General features: G+C 44.5%; 1 protein-coding gene across 1 annotated transcript in view; it reads left to right on the forward strand.

The window, feature by feature from the left end:
• The window catches only part of DDIAS (DNA damage induced apoptosis suppressor), a 121,169-nt gene extending 104,644 nt beyond the window's left edge, over positions 1–16,525 (forward strand). The window contains exons 4-5 of the mRNA XM_086933911.1: positions 7,631–7,748; positions 13,862–16,525. Coding sequence (XP_086790037.1) covers positions 7,631–7,748; positions 13,862–16,288 — 2,545 coding nt within the window. The 3' untranslated portion in view covers positions 16,289–16,525. The remainder of the gene's footprint in view (positions 1–7,630; positions 7,749–13,861) is intronic.
• The last annotated feature ends 2,534 nt before the right edge of the window (positions 16,526–19,059 follow it).

Genomic DNA, 19,059 nt, shown 5'->3' on the forward strand with positions numbered 1-19,059 from the left:
CCTCTGTGGAGGTTCAAGTCAAGTCAAGTCAAGTCAAGTCAGAAATTTATATAGCGCGCTACATACCCAGAGGGTCTCAAGGCGCTTGAGGAAGGGATGGGAATTACTTGTCGAATATCCAGGTTTTAAGTTGCTTTCTGAATGCTAGGTGGTTCTGAGTGAGACGTAGGTGAGTGGGGAGTGAGTTCCATGTTTTAGCTGCGAGGTAGGAGAAGGATCTACCTCCCATGGTGGTTTTATTGATGCGAGGAATGGTAGCAAGGGCTTGGTTGGAAGATCGTAGCTGGCGAGGGGGGGTGTAGAAGGAAAGTCGTGTGTTGAGGCATTCGGGTCCAAGTTCGTAGAGTGCTTTGTGAGCGTGGGTTAGGAGGCGGAAAGTAATCCTCTTATTGACGGGGAGCCAGTGGAGGTTTTTCAGGTGGCTAGAGATATGGTCTTTACGCGGGATGTCTAGTATGAGTCTGGCTGATGCATTCTGGATGCGTTGGAGTTTTTTCTGGAGTTTTGCGGTGATACCGGCGTATAGGGTATTTCCGTAGTCCAGGCGACTTGTAACCAGTGCATGGGTGACTGTTTTTCTGGTTTCGGTGGGGATCCAGCGAAATGTTTTTTTGAGCATGCGGAGGATGTTGAAGCATGAAGATGAGACTGCGTTGACTTGTCTGTTCATAGAGAGTGAGGAGTCCAGGATGATGCCCAGGTTCCGTGCGTGGTCCGTCGGGATGGGTGCTTTTCCAAGGGCCTCTGGCCACCAAGAGTCGTTCCAAGCGGAGGGGGAGGTACCTAAGATAAGGACTTCTGTTTTGTCCAAGTTCAGTTTCAGACGGCTGTGCTTCATCCACTCTGCTACTTCTTTCATGCCTTCATGTAGGTTGGTTTTTGCGGTGTTGGGGTCTTTGGTGAGTGATAGGATCAGTTGGGTATCATCTGCGTAGGAGATGATGTTGAGGTTGTGTTGGCGAGCGATGGTCGCGAGGGGGCTCATGTATACGTTGAAGAGGGTGGGGCTGAGTGAGGAACCTTGGGGTACGCCGCAGATGACTTCAGTAGCCTCGGATTTGAATGGTGGGAGGCGGACTCTCTGGGTTCTTCCGGTGAGGAATGAGGTGATCCATTCCAGTGCTTTTCCTTGGATCCCGATGTTTTTGAGGCGCTGTAGAAGAGTGCTATGGCAGACTGTGTCGAAGGCTGCGGAGAGGTCTAGGAGGATGAGGGCGACTGTGTCTCCATTGTCCAGTAGAGTACGAATGTCGTCTGTTGCTGCGATGAGGGCGGTCTGCGTGCTGTGTTTGGCTCGGAAGCCGGACTGTGAGGAGTCGAGGGATTTGTTGGTTTCGAGGAAGGCGGCGAGCTTGTTATTGACAGCTTTCTCGATGACTTTGGCCGGGAATGGAAGGAGGGAGATGGGGCGGTAGTTTTTGAGTTCGGTGGGGTCCGCTGTGGGTTTTTTCAGAAGGGCGCTGAGTTCGGCGTGTTTCCAGCTTTCCGGGAAGGTGGCGGAGTTGAGGGAGCCGTTGATGACGTCTCGGAGGTGTGGTGCTATGATGGAGTCAGCTTTGTTGAAGATGTGGTGAGGGCACGGGTCTGTGGGGGATCCTGAGTGGATGGAGTTCATCAGGCGGATGGTGTCCTCGGTGGAGATTGGGTTCCATTTGTTAAGGATGTTCAAGGGGGGTAAAGGTATGGCAGAAGATTGGGTGGGATGGTCTCCGGGTTGGTTGTCGAAGCTGTTGTGGATGTCTGCGATTTTGTTGTGGAAGAACGAGGCTAGGGAGTCGCAGAGAGCTTGAGAGGGGGTGATATCATTGGAGTTGGCTGAGGGGTTGGTGAATTCTTTGATGATGTTGAATAGTTCCTTGCTGTTGTGGGCGTTGTTGTCTAGTCGGTCTTTGAAAGCGGCTTTCTTTGCAGACCGGATTAGTTGGTGGTGTATGCGGGTGGCGTTTTTGAAGGCGTCCCTGGTGCTGGTGTTTGGGTCTTTTTTCCAGGCCTTCTCGAGTGAGCGGCAGAGTTTCTTCGATTTCTTAAGATCATCGTTGAACCAGGAGGCGTTTTTGCTGCCAAGTTTGAGTTGACGTTTTTTCGGCGGTGCTAGGATGTTGGCGCTGTTGGCTAGCCATTGGGTGAGGTTAATCGCTGCTTGGTCGGGGTTTGAGGAGTGGGCAGGGGGGTTTTGAAGAAGCGATGAGGAGATCTGGTCGATGGTGATTTTATTCCAGTTTCTACGCAGAGTGGGATGAGGATGGTTGTTGGTAGGGGTCTTGTTGTAGGTAAAGTGAACGCAGCTGTGGTCCGTCCACTGGAGGGTAGTGGTGTGACTGAAGGAGACATGTTTGCTGGAGGTGAAGATGGGGTCGAGTGTGTGACCTGCGATGTGGGTAGGCGTAGAGACAAGTTGTTTGAGTCCGAGGTTGGCGAGATTGTCCCGAAGGGAGGTGTTGTTGCTGTCGTTGCTCTTTTCCAAATGAAAGTTGAGGTCTCCCAGTAGGATGTATTCCTCGGAGGGGAGGGCGTGTGGGGTGATGAAGTCAGTTATAACGTCGCTGAATTTTGCACGAGGTCCTGGAGGCCTGTAGAGGAGAGTGCCTCGGAGTGTGGTCTTGTGGTCGGTGTGGATCTGGAAGTGGAGGTGTTCGGCGCTAGCGAGGTTGACGTCTGAGCTGGTTGAGATGCGGATGGAGTTCTTATGGACGATAGCGATGCCTCCTCCTGTTTGGTCGGTGCGGTCCTTACGGATGATTTTGTATCCTTCCGGGATGGCAATGGTGATGTCAGGGGCTGAAGAGGCGTTCATCCATGTTTCTGTCAGGAAGGCGACGTCAGGAGAGATGGAGTCTAGAAGATTCCAAAGTTCGATGGCGTGTCTGTGGACTGAGCGGGTGTTGAGCAGGATACATTTTAGGTGGTTGGGGTCAGATATCTGTTTTGTGTCCGTGGATAAGGAGTTGATCTTGCTGCCGTCGAACTTGCAGGATTTGCAGGAAAAGGGACCATGGATGAGTCCAGGAGTGGCTTGGACGCAGTGGGGGAGTCGGCCGGGGTTAAGGGCTAGGAGGGAGGCGTCGTCGTAAATAATGCGGGGGAGGTGGGTGGTACGAGGACCAGGGGGTCTGGCGCTGGGCGCGGTCCAGGCGCGGACGGGCGTAGACGGGCTTACCTTTGGCGCGGCCGTAGCGCGTGGACGCTGCGCGTGGGCGCATCAGTCATTAAAAGGACTATGAGGGGGGAGGGGCGTGGGAGGGGCAGCAGGGAGGCGGGAGCGTGGCGAGGAGGAAGGGCTCAGGGAGACAACAACAAACAAAATGGAGGCGGAGAAAAGTCGAGTGAGGCTGGGGCACCGTTATGAAATTCACAAGCGCTTTAAAATTGGCAGCGTTATTGTGCACAGATAGAGCGCAGCTCCGTTTCCGATGCGCTGTTTAAATGGCACAAACAATACAAGCAATGCTGCGATGCAGAACATCAGAAACGCTGTAGCGTTATTAAGTGGCACAAATTGGGAAGACCGATAAATTACCAGAAGCGCTATTGCAAATGCACAATTAGAAGTACACAGATACACACACAGCACACAGATAGTCGGTATTCAATCAATGAGTAACGATACCACCAGGAGCCAGGGAGCGTGGGAGCGACCGTGTCTGAAAGCCAACCTCCACAGAGGAATGAAGGCCGTCGCCGAATGGATGAAGGACAGCAGGCTGAAGCTTAATTCAGACAAGACGGAGGTCCTCATCCTCGGCCCCACCCCCTCAGCCTGGAACGACTCCTTGTGGCCAACATCGCTAGGACCAGCCCCAGAAACCGACCACGCACGCAACCTGGGGGTCATCCTCGACTCCGCCCTCTCCATGACCAAGCAGGTCAACGCCGTCTCCGCTTCCTGCTTCCACACCCTCCGAATGCTCCGGAGGATCTTCAAATGGATCCCCTCCGACACGAGAAAAACCGTCACCCAGACCCTCGTCACCAGCAGACTGGTCTACGGGAACGCCCTCTACGCAGGAACAACAACCAAGCTCCTGAGACGGCTGCTACGCACCCAGAACGCCTCGGCACGACTGATCCTCGACGTCCCCCCGACGCAGCCAAATCACACCCCACCTGAGAGGCCTGCATTGGCTCCCCGTCAACAACAGGATCACCGTCAAACTCCTCATCCACGCACACAAAGCCCTACACAATGCTGGATCAGCATACCTCAATGACCGACTCAGCTTCTACACCCCCACCGCAGCCTCCGCTCTGCCAACCTCACCACAGTTCCACGCATTTGGAAAACCACCGCCGGCGGCAGATCCTTCTGCTACCTCGCCGCCAAGACCTGGAACACTCTCCCTACCAGCCTACGACAGACCCAGGATCTGCTGGCCTTCAGAAGACTTCTCAAGACCTGGCTTTTCGATCAGTAGCAGCCCCCCTAAGGCATATGGAAAACTAGATCAAGCGGTCAACCCTTCACCTTTATCGCTAGTAAAGCGTGTAGCGACTTGCTGCTGAACATAAGAGCCTCCTCCTCGCTTCTTGAATTCCGCAAGGTGCTAAACACCTGGCTTTTTGAATAGTCCCACTAGGCCCTAGGTTTGGCCAGACTCCCACCTGCTCAGCTCCAGGATATCCTCTCGAGTGGTACTACGCTCGACAAATCTGCGTAACATATCAGTATGAATCTGCAGATATGTGGATTGTTTCTTATCTTTATTCTAGTATCAACTTTTAAATTGCCTTTAAGCCATGGTGTTCCAAATCTGTGTGGGATAAAATATCCCCTGCCATCCTGTTTAATGATGTTGCAAGTCAAGAAGCTGCCGGACGTTATAGAGGAGTGAAGCCAAAGGTCGATTTCCTTTAGAACATCATGGAATTCCGAGATGATGTGAAATATCCTTTTAACGTAGGCCGACAATATTTTAGTCCTTTATAATACACTAGCAGCCAGTCCCGACGTTGTCTGGGTATGAATTGCTGCCGGACAGTAGTATATTGTTTTGTAGGATTTCGTTTTGATAGCATTTCTTATCTGTGACAGGCCTGTGAAAAGCTGTGATTCACAGTGCACTGCTGATGCACTTGAGTGTGCTTTCAGTAGTGTGTGAACTCGAGTTTCCCTACTTTATTTTTCCTTGCAATATTATATAGCGCGAACTCGACAACATGGCTTGAGCACAATTTACATTACAGAAGAACACATTAATTTGTGGTAGGCACGGGGAGACAAAGCGATTTGCCTGGAATCACAGGATGTTGAGCTGATGCCGAGATTCAAACGTAGCGCCCCAGCTCTAAAGTTCGCAATTCTAGAACTTGTGGCGGGAGGTGTGTCTAAAAGTGTATGTCGGTGCTGGCCATCAATGAGAGAGACCTGTGCATTTTTCAAATGGGTGGTGAAAAAATATGAGTATGTTGCTGGAGATGTGGGCCGCTGTGCCACCAATGTACTTACCGGGGGAGGGTAAACACCCCTTATTCCACAACTTTCTTTCCGCATACCATCACTCTGCATACTTTCATTACGAAAGTACCATGACTTAGCAATGCCATTATAACGCATAGCATTACATTTTAAATGCTTTTACCACGCATACATTTACAACTAAATTTGTTGTAAATGCAAGAATGGTAAAAGCATGTTTTTTTTAAATGTTTGGATAAGATAAGTATGGGTATAGCGGTATATGTTTTGGGGTACTGAGGTATATATTTTGGGGTGTTTGGGTATTTTAAGGGTTCAGATATATAGTTTTGGGTTATGGGGTACAGGGATAGTTTTAGGGTGTAGGGATAGGTATGGGTTTTGGGGTACAGGGGTATTTTTAGGGTTCAGGGCTAGGTTTGGGTTTTGGGGTATGGGGTATTTTTAGGGTTCAGGGGTTAAGTTTAGGTTTTGGGGTACAGGGTTATTTTTAGGGTTCAGGGATAGTTTTGGGGGTACAGGATTATTTTTAGGATTCAGGGCTAGGTTTGGGTTTTGGGGTACATGGGTATTTTTAGGGTTCAAGGGTAGGTTTGGATTTGGGGTACAGGGGTATTTGAAGAGTTCAGGGCTAGGTTTGGGGGTACAGGGGTATTTTAGCGTTCAGGGGTATTTTAGGGTTCAGGGGGTAGGTTTGGGTTTTGAGGTACAGCGATATTTATAGGGTTCAGGGCTAGATTTGGGTTGTGGGGTACAGGGGTATTTTTAGGGTTTAGGGATAGGTTTGGGTTTTGGGGTACAGGGTATATTTATAGGGTTAAGATGGGTTAGTGCTTAAGGGTATTGGGGTATATTAAGGAGTAAGGCTGGGTTATGATTATGGGGTGCAGGGGTATTTAAAGGGAGCAGGGTGGGATTAGCACACGATATGAGTCATGGTATGAATGGCGGAACATACCACACGCCCCCAGCGTTTGTCACGCCCTCAGCACACACCCACAGCACAACGCAGACACGTCCACAAGGGACTACTTTTCTGGCACGGTTCTTTTACCTTTTAAATGTATATGGTGGGCGTCTGCATAGCCCACGTCCTTCTTGCTGCAACTGCCCTTTCCAACGCTGTATTGGGTGTTGTGATTGGTGCTGTGGTTCCTGAGATTACCCGCCTTAAAGGTTTGGGCTCTTTATTATATTAGTATGGATTGTCACAAAATTCTCCTTCAAAACTCTTAAATCCTTGGAGTGGTACTCTTTCTTATGAAAGACAAAAAGAGTAAAAGTAGAATATGAGGACAAAAAGAGAGAAAAGTAGAATATGAGGACAAAAAGAGAGAAAAGTCGAATATGAGGACAAAAAGAGAGAAAAGTAGAATATGTAGTGTTAAATTAAAGGCACCAAAAAGCATTTAGTAACTAGTTGCAAAAAGTATTGTAGGTTAAAAGCAATACTGTAGATCAGACTGTATGGTAACATGCAGAGATTATTTTTTCCTGTGAGGATCTATAGCATTAAAAAGAATGTTGCTATAAATATATATGGTCTTCTGACATTTTAGATATACAGATAATAAGAAATTGAAAAGCGTTCTTCTTTTCATTATTTAAACTGCAGCTGTAACTGCTCTGTGAATGGCATTTCAGGTTGGCTGCCGGCAGCAGGCATTATGACACTACAGTAATAACTCATTACAGTTGAGCAGCTACATAATTTTATTATTACTGATGAATAGAGATGTCACAACTCGACTGTAATAAGGAAATTAGAGAAGGAATTGTTATACTAGGATTGCAGGTTCCTAATAATTTTAGACTTATATGTGGGGGGGGTGTATGAGGTACATGTTAATTTATTAATGGTTAAAATGATTCAACTACATAATGTTTGAGTTTATATATATTTTTTTTAATTTGGGTAAATGTATTTGCTGCCACTGTATCTACCTCACCTAGATATCCTTGGGATATAACACTATTGTACATTTGACTTCCAGGGTGACTGAATGCAAATTCCTGTTTGGCAGAGAAAACAACTACTCAATTTCCAACATCTGTGCAAAAGGGTCTCATGGTCTCCTTAGCATCTTGTATTCTACTAGCTGAATAGTGGAATTAGAGCCAGGGGTTGTGGTTGACTCTAGGATACGCAGAAGTAATATTGTGAAGTGTACTTTATGACCAGTAGTTAATAGTGTACTCTTTCCTCTTCCCTTCAAGGTATGTCCAAGACCTGACATGTGATTCTGAAGAATTGGAGAGAGAGGCAGCTCAAAACCTATTGTTGCAGGCAATTGAATTTTGTTTTGTTGGAAAAAGCTTCATTTTTGGAGTAAAGGTAATTTATTTCATTTTAACTTGCATTTACCTTGCACTGTTTTTAATTTGACAAGTTTAAAAAAAACTCTAACCTTTAATCTCCTGTGAAGGCCTGCTCTCTAACCAGCTGCACAGGTCAAGTGCTGTCTTGTCTTCCTGGCTAACGCCCACAGGGGCACCCAATCGTAGAGGGCTGGGGGGAGAAGTTAAGGCTGCACCCAGACAATTAATGCTGGTCACAGCAAGGGAGCGCGCAGCGGGCGTGCCTAGGCAAGCCCGTCTGCACCTGTCCGGGGCCAGACACTATGCCCAATGTTTAAACTACACATCAAATGAATTGAAGCATCTGTCAGGGATCATGGAAATAAGAGACTCCCTCCCTGAACTTGATCAATTTCCCTCTGTTGCGGAAAACACCCAGAGACAGGACAGCGGCTGGACACCTGAACTTACAATTATATATCTAAACACTCGATCCCTGGTAAGACATAAACTGCATATATTCCACCTACTGGACTCTGCCAAACCAGATATTCTCTTATTAACCAAAACCTGGCTTTCACAGGAATCCGCCCGCGATATTCTGGCCGCCCTTCCCAATAATTACTATATTCTCAAGGCTAAACGGCCGGCAGGAAAATAGGGGGAGAAGTAAGTAGCCGCCTTAATTCACCATGACCTAAACTTTACCACACTTACTATGCTAGATTTCACCTCTGTGGACAATTTAGTTATTAAACTCGACTCTACTTCAGCACCCTTAATCTGCATACGGCTATATATGCCCCCTCAGAACATGCCCCTTTTCCCCCGAACATTAGGTGAGCAGTTGGCCCACTTAATAACCAACCATGCTAAAACATTGTTGATCAGCGATTTTAACTATTGGGCGAATGATGAGATGGGTGGCCCACATTCAGAAGAACTGATCGATCTGCTCATTGGGTTGAATTGTATCCAACATGTGACATCCCCAACACAGATAAAAGGACACACTCTCAATCCAATCTGGACAGCTAATCTTGGGGTGTCCGCATTGACAGTGTCTCCTTGCACTTGGTCTGATCATTTTTTAATAAAGTTTGTGATTAACTATATCACTACGCCCAAACCTCTTTTCAAGGAAGGGCTTATGGCTCGGAAATGGTACACATTGATATGAATGCCTTCTGCTGCTCGCTGGCGAACACGTACCCGTCAATCAGCCATCTGTCAACCTAAGTGAGAAAAACATCACAGCGTGGGTAACAGCAGCTAGCAATGAACATGCCCTCTTCAGTATAATAAAAACAGCGAGGTGCCATAAGGCTCAGAGATGGTTCACAGAAGATTTATAGTTCAAAAATTAGCTCTGTACCAAACTGAAAGAAAGTGGAGACCGAACTACTCACCTCAACAAAAATAATCTACTTAAGTCAACTCAAGGAATATAAAAAACATACTAAAGCTACTTACTTCTCCTCTAAGATCCTGAACCCTACCAATAAATCGAAAGAAAAATTTACAATTGTCATTGTGCTATCCAACCCCGACAGAGTTAAACATAAATTAGCCCCATCCCAGTCGCTCTGTAACTCCTTGAATACTTTCATCAGCGACAAAATCACTACGATTAAAGCCAGTATCCCCCATCAGCCCTGTATATGAGACCTTATCATTGACCTCGAAAAACCCTTGCTCCCTTTATCAATTACTCGCAATCAGCAGAGAAGCCCTTTTGAAATTACTGATCAGAGTTAAGTCTGGATCCCCTGCTGACAGCTGTTTTCCTCACATCTTGAGAGAAGCCTTCTCTGCATACACTGACCCTGTCCTCTCTCTTCTGAACGACTCATTAGTACAGGGTTGCGTCCCTTGAGCTTTTGAAAAAAGCCATCATAGTTCCCCTAATAAAACTAGGGCAGATCCCCTGATCCCACTAAATTATCGTCCCCTATTTCTGCACCTCTTGCTGGCTAAGGTATTGGAATCTGACGTGGTTGCTCATTCATTGAACAATCTCAATTCCTTGATTCCCACCAAGCAGGTTTTCGCCCATCTCATTCAATATAGGCAATAATGCCGACCGTGTTGGACAAACTTAGGAAGGAAGCCGATAAGGGCACCTCTAAGGTTCTGGTGCTCTTAGATCTATCCGTTGCCTTTGACACGGTCAACCATGGAATTCTGGTGGACCGTGTCAGGGAGGCAGGTCTCCAGGGTCCAGCTCTCAGATGGATTACGTCCTTCTTGGAGGATCGTTCCCAATCTATCCGCCTCTCCCACTTCACAGCGCCGTATGGTAAATCAACCTGCGGAGTGTCACAGAGATCTTCGCTATCCTGCATCTGTTCAATCTGTATCTACTTCCTCTGATAATGTCCCTAAGAGAGAAATATGTGCACGTTCAATTATGCAGATGACCTGCAACTAATTTTTACCAACGGTAGCACATCTGATTCCATCCTCCATTTCCAGTCCACTATGCTGCACATACGCAACTGAATGAACAGTAACCACCAAAAGCTAACCCGGATAAAACCAAACTGATCCTGATAGTTGGTGTCTGGAACCTTTGGAGCCCAAATTTCTGGCCAATTGAGCTGGGCTCTCCCCCAGCTCCATCTTCTTCAGCTGAGTTACAATCAACTGAGACCTATCTATGAAGTCCCAGATTGGGACGGTAGTCTCAAACTGCATCTTCTAGCTGCGGAAGATCAGGAAAATCAGCAGACTACTCACTAGGGAACCACTGGTCCAGGCTGTCTTATCTCTGGTCATTTCTCACATTGACTAGGCCAATTCACTCTACTTTGGTCTGTCGTCATATTTAGTCAAAAGACTGCAACTGGTACAGAATCAGGCCACCAGACTGATTTTCCATCAGCCCAAATGGTAACAAGCTTCCCCCCTTATGAGGAAGATACATTGGCTCCCCATAACACAGTGCTGTGCTTTCAAAATCGGGTGTATCACTTTTAAATCGCTGCATGGTACTTGAACGAAATTTGTTTCAAATCTTATCCAGAGATATAGACCTGCCCTCAATTTGCACTCAGCCCACTGGAACCTCCTGGTCACACCGTCCTACAAACAGTAGAGACTAGGCGGTTGTAGATTTGCGGTGTTGGCCCTCACTTCTGGAACGCCCTCCCTCTTGACATTAGATCTTATACAGATCTTTTGACATTCAGGAGACTTCTCAAGATCTGGCTGTTTATACAGGCATAGGCATAACCTTCCAAAACCCAGGCTACTTCTATTTCAGCACCAAGAAACCGACCAGTGAATGTGCGCTGTACAAATCATTTTAACATAACAGTTATTGTGCAGTAACTTGTTGCATGAAACGTGAGTATTAATTTACTAAATAATTTAGTTCTCATTTCAGCAAACATAAATTATTTTGGAAATCTTCACACTTATCTTTGCTTCCCAAAATAGGTCTGATAATGCATAAATATTTTTATGGTGCTGTTCGCAGTCTGAACATATGGATCTGAACTCCAAATTGAACTGTGAAGAGCTCATTGTTTTCCTCCAGCAGTCTTGATGAATATGAGGGCTCAATTTTTTAAATTCACAAGGGGCCATCTTGTACAAACCGAAGGCACCCCACGCTTAGATTAATACAGAAGGTGGAAAGCATATTTACCTCTGAAGAAATAACAGTTTTCAGTGTGGTGTCCATCGGTGGAAACTATGAAAAATCTGAAATCCCATACAACACTTAGGATGTCCATGAAAGCTGCGATTATTTTTTTTTAAAAAGAAGGGGAAAAAACGAAAGCTATTATGTTTGTGGGTATTATTTTCAGGACCAAGAGGCCATGGCGACCTGCAGTTCCTTGTACCGTTTTAAAAAAAAAAAAAGCAGATTGAGATTCTAAACGTATTGCATATTCAAATGCCATGCCCAATGCTCCATGCATGCAGAGTATATTCAAATACCATGCCCTATAGATATTTGGATCTCAGCTAGTGGGTCAAGGGTGTGTCCTTTGGCTACTCTGAGCACCGATTCTGGACCCAAGGCAAAGCCTGCATTCAAAATTGCACTCCTACATCTCAGATCTGCTGGTAATGGGAGCAGGGCATGTGCACAGGCCATTACCTGTACCCATGCTACATGGCTGCAGGCCAAGGCCTGTCACGTCTTTGAACAGTGGACAATGTATGCCATAACAAGTACAAGACTTTCTCCGGGAAAACACTATTTAAAATGAAAATGCAAATGCAGTCACATGGTCTGTACAATGACCCCCTTTTGCAGGCAAGCTACAATCGGTTATTAAACTTGAGGTAAGGGAATAAAAACCTTCTTGCCTACATTGCTAACTTCAGGAGATTGGTTTTAGAAACTAACTGATCAGAGGCAGAAAATGTGAGTTCATTTTACTTTGGACAAAGGGACGATCTGAAAGATGCTGTCTTACAAATCATTGATCTCCCAGAAGTGTATACATAACTGATTGATCTGGAAATCAGTTGTATCATCGTCTTGGTGAAAGAAAAGAAGAGCGAGAAAAAGGCCAATATAGAGGTAGTTCTCCCAGAAAAGAAAGAGCACAAAAGTGCAGAGGGTGTGGAGCCTATGCAAATTGGAGGAGTCTGTGGCCCTGTTTCAAAGGAGGAAAAAGAAAAAATACGGAGATTACATTTTTACCTATAATATGATGCTTGTGACTGTCCTGTAAAAGAAAAGAACTCTAAAAAGGCTGCAGTAACTTTGGAAACTAAACTCAGTCAGCAGGAAGCGAAGAGGCACGATGAGGGATGAAACCTGCTCATCGAAAGCAGATCCTAGTCAAATTTCACAATATGCGGCTGATACTTCAAGTAAAACACCGAAGTACTTTATGATAACTGTTACTTTGTGACTTTTTTTGCCAGCAGTGTAGGGTATTACCTATCCTTCTTGACTCCGGCTACAGGAAATGTTCTGAACATGTCGCTAGCCAAGATGTTGGTGAGGCCTGTTGGCCATAAAGAAACGACTGAACCAGTTGTAACAATCAATGGTTCTGGGTTGTCTTCTGGCTTAATCAGTCTCCTAACCGAACCCCTGGATATGAGATGTGATAATGGGTGCATGAAACCAAAATGAGTTTCTATCTAATTGATTTGCTTGTATTTGGAGCCATCCTCGGGAGTTTCATGTCTTCATTTACATCACCCCAAGGTGTACATCATGGCTAAAACACACTGGTAAAGTCAATAGCTCTCACACAGGTGAGACCTTCTGGCTTTAACAATGCTTGTTTCTTTTTCAACCTCCACCAAGTTTTAATGCTCCTTTTCTGCTTTTAGTATCATTTGTTTTCTTAAAAAATAACAAATAAATGAACCAAAGCATTTTAACCCCTTGGCCGCGGCGCTAATTCCGCCGCAGCGGTGGGGTGTGAGCGCGGCGCCGTCATGCTCGTGATGGAACCACGCCGTCATGAGTCATGTGCGAGCTGTGCTCATGACGGCGTGGTTCCGTCACAACTCCGCCTACTCACTAATTCGCCCGCACAGGCGGGGAATCAGTGCCGCGTGGGCGGTGCGGCTGCAGCATGACGGAACCACGCCATCATGAGCACAAGGGTATAAATGAGAGCAGTATCCCAGATTGTGAGATATTAAATTTTCAAATAAATATCTCCAACAATGACACATTCAGAGGCCTTTTGATCTATAGACCTCCGAAGGCTAAAACAGCCCTACCTCAACTATTGAGCCCGTTTTTAGAAAATAGTGTGAAGGACGCTGATTTTACAATCCTAGGCGACTTTAATCTACACCTAGAGAATGGTGCAGACCCGAGAGTTACGCAGCTGGCAGATCTTTTGCACCTTGCTCAGAAAAGAAAAACTGTTCTGATGTTCATTGAAAGGTTGGCTGCATCTGTTTGTGTTTCAATATCCCTTGAATTACATACCCTGCTATATCTTTGTATATGTTGACAAATCAAGTCATTTCAAACAAATTGTGCATTTTGCTAAAGAGTAGCCTTTACTTTTTGTAGTTTAAAAAAAAAAATCAATTGCTTAGTCAACTACTGGTTATGTTTTAGAAGATAACTATTGTACGCATACATCATCATACTTGCATTAATGGTAAACCATTGTCATTCACAGTTTATCTAAAGTGTGTTTCTTTTTTTTCCAGCGTTCTGAAAATAAAGCTGAGCAGCTCTCCTATTCCCACAATAGCCTGCTCAATTCAAACAGACATGAAATAGATCTTGTTGCCTGCCAGATAGTATCACCAAATGTTGAAGATATTGGCTGCACCGTTTTCAGTTTTTACAATCGGCTTCTGCAGTATGCAGCGCTCTGCTTCCCCAGCACCTCTCAATCTCTTGACTCTGTTGGGACTCCGGTAGATCAGGCAGGCAGTGATTTCAGCAGCTTATGCCGTTCTCGCCGCAACCGCATCCAGTCCAAAGGAGGCAGAAACAATTTGCTGAGTCCTTGGAAACTGTCCTTTGGGTTAGCATCATCAGGGGATTATTCAATAACTGAAGATTCTTCAACGACTCGACTGAGCAATGTTTTCACTAATCATTCAGTGGACGGTAGAACTTCAGCAGAAAAACCATGTGTTGTGCAGTCTTCAAATCAACCAGTTGAGGATGCCGAGCGGGTTGCCTCAGCCACAAAGAGGAGCGAAGAAAAAAAACTGGTGCAAAAGCTGAATTGTGAATTCAGTAGGGATGTCAAATGGAATAGGGATGTCAGATGGTCAGGGGCAGAACCTGTTAGTTTTCCAAGACTTGATACTAATTTCGAAACTAAATTAACACCTATGAGAGTATTGTCTTCTGACAATTGTGCCTCTTCATCATTGCAAGATACAGCAACTGGTCAAAATACTATTTTTAATACTAAAGTTATTTGCAAATCTTTTAACGATTTAGAAGCACCTTGGAGTTCTTGCCAAGACAATGAATTGAGTATTTCTTATTCGTCTATAAAAGAATTCAAATCAGTTGCTGGTGACCGGGATGAAGAGCATCAAGGAGTTTGTAGTGACGAAGAGCACTCGGCAGCTTGGGATGATCTGCCGTTCTCGGAAAGTCTAAGTGAATTCATCGAAAAAGTTGAAAAGGACAATAACTCAACTGCCCAGATAGGCTGTGAAACCTTGAAATTGTCACCGGGTGTAGTACATAATGAACAAAGAATTGGCATTGCTAATTCTTTGTGCAATTCAAAGCATCTGACAGTAAATTCACCCGTCGGGTTCTCATCAAACAGCTTGAAGCTGCAGCATGCCACATCATACAGCCACATTCATCGTTCAAGTTGTCACTCATTGACTAGTAGTGTAATAGGCCAGGGCACAGATAGCAATGATTTTTCCAAATATTTAGAAACGGGCTCCAAGGTAAAGAAAAATGAAGATCTATGTGCTGCATGTGAAGAGAGTGCTTCTCCGCCAAAGCATGAATCGGAATTAAAAGCACACAAAGGAGACAAATCTGAAAATAATGAATTCGAGTTAGTGCTCAAATCCGATGAAAAGGCCCACACGTCCTCCCTGCAAGACTCTGATAACAATAGCTTCCAAAACAGCTGCAATGGTTCTGGTGATCTCTTCGATTCTGGTGAGAATGAACTGGATATAGTGCTAGAAAGTGTGCATCCGCTACTATATTCATGTGCGTCCCCAGATAGTGTGTTGTTTACGAGGCATATTGTGAATAAGCCTTGTAACTCCTTGCCCTCTGAAAACTCACCTCTTAGGGATCACCCACAGAAGCAAGACAATTTTTTTATCCAAAAAAGTGGTTCTTTTCTCATTTCTTCACAGTCTGATTCAGATCAAGAAAATGTGGAATCTCAAAACTTTGTTCCTTCATCCCAATCAACTCCACTGTTGCAGCAATTTTCATGCATACGACCATTTTGTGAAAAAGGAGCCGTTGTCACCAGCCAAAGTAACTCCCAAAGGGAAAAATCAATTCTTCCACTACAAGATAGTTTTCCAAGGCAACCAACATTCAACTGTTACAAAAGAGAGACCTCACAAACTATTGGCAGCGCAAAAGTAACCACAAGTACCTGTGCCACACTGGAGGATTGCTGTCCCTTCAGTCCTTCTGCAGACTTATTCGAAAGTGACGCGGAAGAGTGCATCCCTCCTTCTGGCACAAAACTATTGCCAAAGCCTAAGAGCTCAATGATGTCAACCGGAAGACCTGTGAAAAATAACAAGATCTGCTTCGCTGTTGAAAAAAGGCATAGTGCTCATGATAAAGATAACAGCAGCAAGCAACAAGCTAATAATTATTCACTTTATAACGAACTAGAGGGTACAAATGAACAACTATCAGCAGTTCTTGTGTGTACCGCAGAAGCTGCAAACTGTACCTCGACTGTAAATAATACTGTTTGTCGGCTTAAACCTTCTGCCTGCTGGACACCTACTTGCTCAGGAAACACTAACTGTCTTTCAGGTGCTAGTGACGATCAATTATTTTATTCACAGGGCCAGATCAATGCTAGTGCAGGTAACTGGTCACCTGAATTGTTTGCAGAAGAAATTATTGTTTCCCGGCGCAGTGATCTTGTACAAAAGCAATTATTTTGAAAATGTAAAGGAATTTTTCCTCTATTTTATTTTTCTGTGCTGCAGTCCATTTATGGCGGTGTAAATATCTTCATAATGGTGCTTTTCTACTGTGTAGTTTTGACCTATTTTCACTTCCACAAATGAATATTTTGTTTCTCCTTTTTCCTATTGCATTGGCCTACTTCATCAACACTGGTTGTGCAAAAAAATTCTAAATTGTCACCATCGCTTTGTATTAAAAAAAAGTTCTACGAAGAACACTTTCAGTACCTTTTTTTAAATGTATGGCGGTAATTGCCATTGTTTTTTCCCCCCACAATAATCTGTCTTTTTATGTGTTTCATCGAATTCAATTTTCTTAATTGAACGACTCTAAATCGCATCTTTATGGCATGTACGTTTTGAAGCAAGCATAGCCACACATGCTAAGAAGAACGCTGACTGAATTGATTCTTTTGTGTCCAGATATTTACCACAGCTAGTTTATGCACTTCTTTACAGACCCAAACAAGCTTTTTGTTTTACAGAAAATGTAAAGTGAATAATGCACCATATGTTCTGCAGATGACCTATAGTAACTTGACAGTAGGAAATTGTAATTTTTGCCGCTTTTGTGTACATAGAAACCTAGGCAGCCTAGATTCAGGCTCCATCATGTACAGAAAATGCACTCCTAGCCGACAAAGACAACATCCGCATGATCCTCAACAGAAGAGACACGGCAGCCCTCATTCTCTTGTAGCTCTCTGCAACATTTGACACAGTCTCACACCCCATCTTCAACAGGCACAAGTCACGAGATTGGCATGCAAGGACCCGCTCTCTGCTGGATTTGCTCCTTCATAACGGATAGAATACAAGCTGTCAGTCTGGCACCTTCTTCCTCAGAAGCCTGCTTACCCACCTGCAGAATGCCTCAAGGTTCATTTCTCAGCCCCACTGTCCTCAATGCATACATGATCCCTCTGGCCAACACGATCCGCGCACACAACATCAACATCCTCTCCTATGCAAACGTCATACAACTCATATTCTCCCTCTCTGACAAAACCCCCAACACAAACGAGTTTACCTCCCTCTCTACATCCGAGCCACCTCCATTCTTCTTGAATTCCGCAAGAAGCTGAAGACCTGACTTTTCAAGTAACCAACCTGCCATAGACAGGGATAGGCACACACACCTGTGCAGCACCAGGATAACCTCTTAGGTGATAGTGCTATTTACAAATACACATAACATTCCATGAATATCCAGCAGCCTCTCGTGAATGCAAAGCACTGTTTCCACCTTCCAATATTTGCATATCTTAACCGTTAATATCAGGTGAAAAAATAACATACTTTGACCTTTATTTAGTCCCCTGTTAGTTTCTTGTACCCCACAACTGTTATAAGGAACAGCTACTTCTCATTTCCCCCTGAAGATCGCATCAAAGATTTTACTCATATTCAGCCAAATGATTAAACTTTACATCGCCTGGAGAACACATGGATATCATCTGCTCTATCAGCTTTGCACTTTGGGCATCTAACCAGAGAATGTGGATTCAATTTGGACAACTCCTTTGGGAATCCGTAGAGCTGATGAACTATAAAATAGTGAATTCTTTTTAGTGTAGCTGAGCACCTTATTTTATGCAGAAAATCTATAGGCACTTGCCATAAATTTGTAAGTTGAACCCTAAGCAGTAGCTTCAGGTTTCAACGGCTTGCCGTAGCTGATGTCATGTTTCAATCTCCTCCTTTATATGTTTGCAGTGGTTGACTTGAAACTTGAGTATTGAGAGATTGACAATAGCATCTGTAATCTTCATGTCCTTTAACCACTTTATTTGGTAGTATTTGAACCCGGAGACTTGTTTTGCGTTAACCATAAAACTTTACAGTGATATTTAGCCGATTTAGAACTTGGCTGATATCCTAATGCACTTATAATTAGGTTGGATGGGATATCTATCAGATTTGTGAGGGAACACCCATCTGCCACACTCTAAATCAGACCCTTATTGTTTATTTATGTAATAAATCACTTATGGTGATGAACTTGGCAAAGGGCAATGGGACACTAAGCTTACCCTTTAAACGTGATTGAGTTCCTCTGCATTCTTGTAGGGTTGATTTAATCTGTGATATGATGGTGCACCCATGGATTTCCTCCTCTCATGCCAGAATTAAGGTGCCGATTGTAAACGTTTCAGCCTTGTTTTTTTGTAGTACTCGGGGTCTAAGTACTTACATGTGAAGTCCCTCCTAGACGCAGGCTCTATCTTATCAGTCAACCAGTCACTTGGTATCTTAGTGCTCTTAAAGGTTCTAAATTGTTTCATTTTATAATTCCAACAATAAGAGGGTAATTTGGCAAAGTACATCCCCCTTTGGTCAGGGACGAGTACGTTTTTTTCCGGGCTATCCTGTTCCGTTTCCAAAGAAGAGAACTGATCATAGCCTGTGTACTCTGATATCGAGGGGAGAAAATCAATCTCTAAACTAATTCTTCAGATAAGTGTGGCTGATATGTTCTTCAGTGTGCTATTAGTTACTTTTTTTGGTTAATGTGAGCTAGTTGTCCTATTTTAGGTATGATATTCAATCACAAATATCGATTTTTTTTTAATGTAGTGCACTATATTCTGTTCCACACAATCCTTTCAGATTTGTATCATTAATTTTATATCAAGAAATGGCTGCGACTCTGACTGTAGGTCCTTCTCGCTCGGGCATAGGGCAACCTTCATTGTCACTATAATGTCCATCTCTGGTACAAAGAGGAATCCAAATGTTTTGCCAAA

Source organism: Lissotriton vulgaris, chromosome 8 (assembly GCF_964263255.1).
Source record: "Lissotriton vulgaris chromosome 8, aLisVul1.2, whole genome shotgun sequence".
Taxonomy (NCBI): domain Eukaryota; kingdom Metazoa; phylum Chordata; class Amphibia; order Caudata; family Salamandridae; genus Lissotriton; species Lissotriton vulgaris.